At 41.5% G+C, this 7,780-nt stretch overlaps 1 protein-coding gene across 1 annotated transcript in view; it reads right to left on the bottom strand.

Annotated features, from left to right (window-relative positions):
* Positions 1 to 439: 439 nt before the first annotated feature.
* The window catches only part of LOC143774732 (olfactory receptor 2D2-like), a 70,633-nt gene continuing 63,292 nt past the window's right edge, over positions 440 to 7,780 (bottom strand). Inside the window, exon 2 of the mRNA XM_077262497.1 lies at positions 440 to 1,393. Coding sequence (XP_077118612.1) covers positions 440 to 1,393 — 954 coding nt within the window. The remainder of the gene's footprint in view (positions 1,394 to 7,780) is intronic.

The following is a 7,780-nucleotide window of genomic DNA, read 5'->3' as shown; positions in this document are numbered from 1 at the left end:
CTATTATTATAAAGTAAATTAAGACTGACAAGCTTCAGTAATAAGAATTAATGTTTTTCGCATTAAAATGGGCACTGTAGTTGTTTTACTGTCCTCCACTCACTGCCGACTTTGATTCCCCATTGACTTGCACTGGGTTTCGTGTTTCATTCAGCCCCCGGCTTTTCACAATAATCGGCCGATTTCAACCGACCTGACTTTTCGCAAAGTCGGGTTTCGCGAAACCCGACTCGATCCTAAAAAAGTAAAAGTTGCTCAACTCTAATTGCTGCTGCTCATCCTGCTCTTTCACTTCATCAGCTGATTCTTGCTTTATATTGCTATATTATAAAAACATAGATATATAAAAAAAACTTTGTAAAAGCACACAGTGTAATTGAGGAGTACAAAAAAAATTGATGTTTCCAAAATCCAGAAAAATACTTTCCAACCACTTATTTTATCTAGAGAATATTATATTGTTGCTACATATTCCATTTTTATTGATCATTTCCTGTAGAGATTTTTTGATGTCCTTATTTCTCAGACTGTAGATAATGGGGTTGATCAATGGGGTGAATACAGTATATAGAAGTGATAGAAGTTTACTAAAGTTTAAGGTCTCTTCTCCTTTAGGAAATAGATAAACACTCAATAGAGTAAAGTAGAAGATGGAGACTACAATGAGGTGGGAGCTACAGGTGGAGAAGGCTTTCTGCCTACTGATATTGGACTGGAACCGTACGATAGTGACAATGATATTAATATAAGATATTATAATCACTGTGAGAGGGATGAAGAGGATTGGGAAACACATTATGAAGACCTCCAACTCAATAGCGTAAGTGCTAGAGCAGGCTCTTTCTAGTAAAGGAGCAAGATCGCAGAAAAAATGGTCAATGATATTTGGTCCACAAAATGTCAGCATCGATATTGTTATACAGTCCATCAGTGTAATAGAAAAACCCAGCACCCAACAGATGGTGACTAATATCACACAGCGGTCACTTGTCATGGTAGAAGTATAACGGAGAGGGTTACAAATGGCCACATATCTGTCGTAGGACATCACCGTGAGGAGGAAACATTCAAAAGCTTCTGCTGCACAGAAAAAATAAAATTGAGTGATACATCCATTAACAGTAATGGATCTCCCATTATTCAGAAGGATGTGAAACATGTTGGGGACAATATCTGTGGTCAACAAGATGTCACTGATGGAGAGGTGTGAGATGAAGAAGTACATTGGAGTGTGGAGGTTCTTGCTAGTGGACACCAGGATAATGATCAGGAGATTACCACATATTGTTCCACAGTAAACCACCAGGAGAAGACAGAACAAGAAAATAGTTGAACGTTGTCCATTTTGAAATCCTAACAGGAAAAATTCATAATTCACAGTCAGATTAATCTCCTGAATAAATAGTAAAAAAAAATGTCATTAGCTATAATATCACACAGTGCAAAACCAGGAATACCGTAATGGTGACAACATTAAACTATTGGTGGACACAATACATGCAGTATTAGGATAGTTATAGTAAGTCATAGTGATTATTGAATCTGGGTGTTTAGACTAAGTAAGGTGGATGATGGGAGATTCAGACTCCTGTACCTACATCATATCCTGGGTATAGATGGACCATAACAAGCACTAGTTAATATACCTTAAATTATATAGAAATAGACACTAATTATGATCAATATTGCATCAAAATAATAACGCTGCTGCTCTCCCAATCTCTCATTTTTTCTCATTTGTTACTGTGATATTCTGTTCCTGATATATGGTTTTCTCTTTCCTGTGGATAAATCTAGTCTGTTTAACCAAGAGCTGACCTTCTCTGGGAGTCTTCTTACAGACCACTTGGCTAAAGGCTAGATTTACGGTGTCTATCGAAAAGTTGGGCAGCAGTGATGATACTATGGCTTTACGTGTTCCTATTGGAATGGGTACATTGAAGGCAGTGTTGAATACATTGATGAGCCCTATTCCACTTCTGCTCTAAGCCAGAATATGGCAAGAACCATTGAGAAATTACAATATGTCCATCATAACTTTAAAATATGAAGGTCAATCAGGAAAATTGATAGAGCCTTGAAGGTTTTCTCAAGTATAGTCAAGAAAACCATCAATCACTATAGTAAAACTAGCTTTTATGACAACCACCCTAATAAAGTAATTCCAATATTAATCTATTCTGAGAAAGATAAGTGCATGGGATTTATCAGCCTCTCACACGACAAATTGATAGCACCTCCGATAACAGTCCTCATAAATGATCCACAGACTTCAAGCAACTGATTCTTGTCAATATCAACTATTTAGAGGAGATGGCGAGAAGCAAGAATTTTTCATTAAAATGTTGCAAAGAAGCCACTGCTGAGGTTCACAAACACAAGAACTGGACATTAGATCAGTGGAAATTGTTACTGTGGTCTGTTGGTTTAAAGTAAGAGCTTTTTGGTGCCAACAGCCATGTCTTTGTAAGATGCAGAAAAGGTGTGTAGATGGTTTCTACCCATGTCATGCCCATGGAGGGGAGATGTAAAGGGATGGTGTAGTAGGGATAGGGTGCATAGCTTTTGACAATATTGGTTGTTTATTACAAACTCAAGGCTTGTTTTACTAGCACGGCTACGACAGCATTCTGCAACAATATGCTATCCCATTTGGTTTGCGCTTAGTGTAACCATCCTGTGTGTTGTAACAGGGAAATGACCCAGAGAAAAAAATTTAGGCTATGTAAGAGCTACATGAACAAGAAGTAGAAGGATGGATTGATGCGATGGATGATGTGGCCTCCACAATGCCTGACCTCAACCCAATTGAGATGGTTACAAGGAAAGAGGATGGGATGGTTGGGACTGAACAATGAAGGGAAATCAGCCAACATTGCTAAGAATCTTTGTGAACTTCTTCAAAAACCTGTTTAAAAGCCATTCTAGATAACAGCATGATGAAACTACTTGGGAGAATGCCAAGGTTCATAAAGATATAAGAGTAAAAGAGGCTGTTTTGAGGCATCTGAGGTTTAGTGTATATTCTAGTTTGTTTCACACAAGTTTCTTCCCTTCTTTCTTATTTACCTTTGTTGTGTCACTGTCTTTAGCCTGAATTTACAATATGCTCATTCAATGAAAATAGGGAAAATCATTACATGAACAATTATGCCCAAACTTTAAGAAAAAAGGGACATAATTCAGGAATAGAAAGGAGCAGGAACAAAAAAGTAAGCAATAAATATGCAAATTTACATCAGGCAAAAAATTACATGCATATGGCAAATAACAGGTCATCTCTAAGGGATAATCGGCAGAGAATAATTTGTCATTAGTTGAGCATACACTCCCTGGAAGTACAGTTCCACCAGGAAAGACTACTTTTACATACGCAGATCATTTGAATTTTGAATGTACAACTTTGCAAAAATTCTTCCCAAAATTTGATTTTCTGTGAATAAACTCATTGTGAATTTCAATACTGAAAAAGGTGTGCCTAACATTTGGAGGTCCATTAGGGCTGCATTGAACCCATTTTGAAATCTTTAATGCAAATAAAACCTTACGATTACGAATGTCCAGGGCTCAGCATATCTGCCTAAGTAAGGACACGGTTAAATAAGACAGATCCTGACTTTTCAGCTGGTGCATCTGTGTTTTGCTGAAGTGCATCAGGTTGTCGGAATGGCAAATAAAATATCTGATCAATCATGTCAAATATATTGCTTTAACTTCCTCAGCTACTTCCATTGAAGCTTGTGCTCCTGTGGCTCATATTGACCAAACAGATAACAATAGTCAGCATAGAGGATTCTAGAGAAGAACAGGTCAGTCCACTAGGGATCGAGCTTAATGTAATATTCAACCAGTTTAAAATTAAATTTGTGGTTTTCAAAAAAAAGGTTGCATTGCATGTTCAGTAGAGTTGAGCGACTTTCATTTTTTTAAGATCGAGTCGGGTTTTGTGAAACCCGATTTTGTCCAGAGTCGAGTCGAGTGCAGTCGGCCGATTATCGCTAAAAGTCGGGGATCGACCGAAACACGAAACCCAATGCAAGTCAATGGGGAAGCATAGTCGGCAGTGAGTGGAGGCCAGGAAAACACCTACAGTGCCCATTTTAATGCCAAAAACATCCATTCTTGTTTCTGAAGCTTGTCAATCTTAATTAACTTTATAATAATAGTTGGGCATAGGGAATTGGGGGTCATTTGGCAAAAGTTGTGGGGGGAGTAGGGCCGGCTCAAGTTTTTCGTGGGCCCAGGAAATGCGAACTACGTCACGGCGGTGTTGCAGGGAAAGGTAAGTATTTCAACGTTGCAAGTGCTGTGATCCTGAGCAAGCAGGGGGGGCCCACTCGTTCGCATTGGCACTGGCACAGGGCCCCTCAAAGTACAGCGATGTGTGTTTGCATGGCGGGGGCGCCTCCCACCAGCAGCGACACTTTTGCGTACTCTGAGGGGCCCTGTGCCAGTGACGTCGCCAACGAGTATGCCCCCCCACCTGATGAAGGAACCTGCACTTTCATCTGCACCTTCCTCTCTGTCCCTGTGTAAGGTGGTATAACATGCGGGAAGGGGAACCTTACTTTCAGCAGGGTCAGATTCTGGCTGTGTAGAGTATAAGGGGAATGTAGTGGTCTAGGTCAATGTACCAGCAGACTCATCTAGCAGTGGCTGGGCAATGGGCAGGATGAGGAGGAAACAGATATAGGGCCAAAGAATAAAGTAGGCTAAATGCAGTTCAAAATTGGTAACAGGACTAAACAGGCGGCATTGCTTTGTTCAGTGGAGTAGCAAACCCAAGAGCAGCAGACACTGTTTCAAGGGCATAACCACACTAGTAGGCCAAATGCAGTTTAATATCTGATAGTATAGGGCGAAAGCCAGAATGTGGAAGCTCAGCTTTGTTCAGTTGAGGACAACACCAGGCAGGGGCAGACAGACACCTTTAGTAGGCCGGAACAGCCAATTTTTTAAAAAAACAGCAGTTAGTAAGAGGCAGAAGGTAGAAGCTCAGCTTTATTCAGTTGAGGACAACACCAGGCAGGGGCAGACATTCACCTTTAGTAGGCCGGAACAGCCAATTGCATTTTTAAAAATGGTAATTTGGAACTGAAGGTTGAAGCTCAGCTTTATTCAGTTGAGGACAACACCAGGCAGGGGCAGACATTCACCTTTAGTAGGCCGGAACAGCCAATTGCATTTTTAAAAATGGTAATTTGGAACAGAAGGTTGAAGCTCAGCTTTATTCAGTTGAGGACAACACCAGGCAGGGGCAGACAGACACCTTTAGTAGGCCGGAACAGCCAATTTTTTAAAAAAACAGCAGTTAGTAAGAGGCAGAAGGTAGAAGCTCAGCTTTATTCAGTTGAGGACAACACCAGGCAGGGGCAGACAGACACCTTTAGTAGGCCGGAACAGCCAATTGCATTTTTAAAAATGGTAATTTGGAACAGAAGGTGGAAGCTCAGCTTTATTCAGTTGAGGACAACACCAGGCAGGGGCAGACAGACACCTTTAGTAGGCCGGAACAGCCAATTGCATTTTTAAAAATGGTAATTTGGAACTGAAGGTTGAAGCTCAGCTTTATTCAGTTGAGGACAACACCAGGCAGGGGCAGACATTCACCTTTAGTAGGCCGGAACAGCCAATTGCATTTTTAAAAATGGTAATTTGGAACAGAAGGTTGAAGCTCAGCTTTATTCAGTTGAGGACAACACCAGGCAGGGGCAGACAGACACCTTTAGTAGGCCGGAACAGCCAATTTTTTAAAAAAACAGCAGTTAGTAAGAGGCAGAAGGTAGAAGCTCAGCTTTATTCAGTTGAGGACAACACCAGGCAGGGGCAGACATTCACCTTTAGTAGGCCGGAACAGCCAATTGCATTTTTAAAAATGGTAATTTGGAACAGAAGGTAGAAGCTCAGCTTTATTCAGTTGAGGACAACACCAGGCAGGGGCAGACATTCACCTTTAGTAGGCCGGAACAGCCAATTGCATTTTTAAAAATGGTAATTTGGAACAGAAGGTTGAAGCTCAGCTTTATTCAGTTGAGGACAACACCAGGCAGGGGCAGACATTCACCTTTAGTAGGCCGGAACAGCCAATTGCATTTTTAAAAATGGTAATTTGGAACAGAAGGTTGAAGCTCAGCTTTATTCAGTTGAGGACAACACCAGGCAGGGGAAGACATTCACCTTTAGTAGGCCGGAACAGCCAATTGCATTTTTAAAAATGGTAATTTGGAACAGAAGGTTGAAGCTCAGCTTTATTAAGTTGAGGACAACACCAGGCAGGGGCAGACAGACACCTTTAGTAGGCCGGAACAGCCAATTGCATTTTTAAAAATGGTAATTTGGAACAGAAGGTTGAAGCTCAGCTTTATTCAGTTGAGGACAACACCAGGCAGGGGCAGACAGACACCTTTAGTAGGCCGGAACAGCCAATTTTTTAAAAAAACAGCAGTTAGTAAGAGGCAGAAGGTAGAAGCTCAGCTTTATTCAGTTGAGGACAACACCAGGCAGGGGCAGACAGACACCTTTAGTAGGCCGGAACAGCCAATTGCATTTTTAAAAATGGTAATTTGGAACAGAAGGTTGAAGCTCAGCTTTATTCAGTTGAGGACAACACCAGGCAGGGGCAGACAGACACCTTTAGTAGGCCGGAACAGCCAATTGCATTTTTAAAAATGGTAATTTGGAACTGAAGGTTGAAGCTCAGCTTTATTCAGTTGAGGACAACACCAGGCAGGGGCAGACATTCACCTTTAGTAGGCCGGAACAGCCAATTGCATTTTTAAAAATGGTAATTTGGAACTGAAGGTTGAAGCTCAGCTTTATTCAGTTGAGGACAACACCAGGCAGGGGCAGACAGACACCTTTAGTAGGCCGGAACAGCCAATTGCATTTTTAAAAATGGTAATTTGGAACAGAAGGTTGAAGCTCAGCTTTATTCAGTTGAGGACAACACCAGGCAGGGGCAGACAGACACCTTTAGTAGGCCGGAACAGCCAATTTTTTAAAAAAACAGCAGTTAGTAAGAGGCAGAAGGTAGAAGCTCAGCTTTATTCAGTTGAGGACAACACCAGGCAGGGGCAGACAGACACCTTTAGTAGGCCGGAACAGCCAATTGCATTTTTAAAAATGGTAATTTGGAACAGAAGGTTGAAGCTCAGCTTTATTCAGTTGAGGACAACACCAGGCAGGGGCAGACAGACACCTTTAGTAGGCCGGAACAGCCAATTGCATTTTTAAAAATGGTAATTTGGAACTGAAGGTTGAAGCTCAGCTTTATTCAGTTGAGGACAACACCAGGCAGGGGCAGACATTCACCTTTAGTAGGCCGGAACAGCCAATTGCATTTTTAAAAATGGTAATTTGGAACAGAAGGTTGAAGCTCAGCTTTATTCAGTTGAGGACAACACCAGGCAGGGGCAGACAGACACCTTTAGTAGGCCGGAACAGCCAATTTTTAAAAAAAACAGCAGTTAGTAAGAGGCAGAAGGTAGAAGCTCAGCTTTATTCAGTTGAGGACAACACCAGGCAGGGGCAGACAGACACCTTTAGTAGGCCGGAACAGCCAATTGCATTTTTAAAAATGGTAATTTGGAACAGAAGGTTGAAGCTCAGCTTTATTCAGTTGAGGACAACACCAGGCAGGGGCAGACAGACACCTTTAGTAGGCCGGAACAGCCAATTGCATTTTTAAAAATGGTAATTTGGAACTGAAGGTTGAAGCTCAGCTTTATTCAGTTGAGGACAACACCAGGCAGGGGCAGACATTCACCTTTAGTAGGCCGGA

Source organism: Ranitomeya variabilis, chromosome 5, assembly GCF_051348905.1.
Source record: "Ranitomeya variabilis isolate aRanVar5 chromosome 5, aRanVar5.hap1, whole genome shotgun sequence".
Taxonomy (NCBI): Eukaryota; Metazoa; Chordata; class Amphibia; order Anura; family Dendrobatidae; genus Ranitomeya; species Ranitomeya variabilis.
The sequence above is the reverse complement of the archived record's forward strand: the minus strand, read 5'-3'. Positions and strand labels throughout refer to the sequence as shown.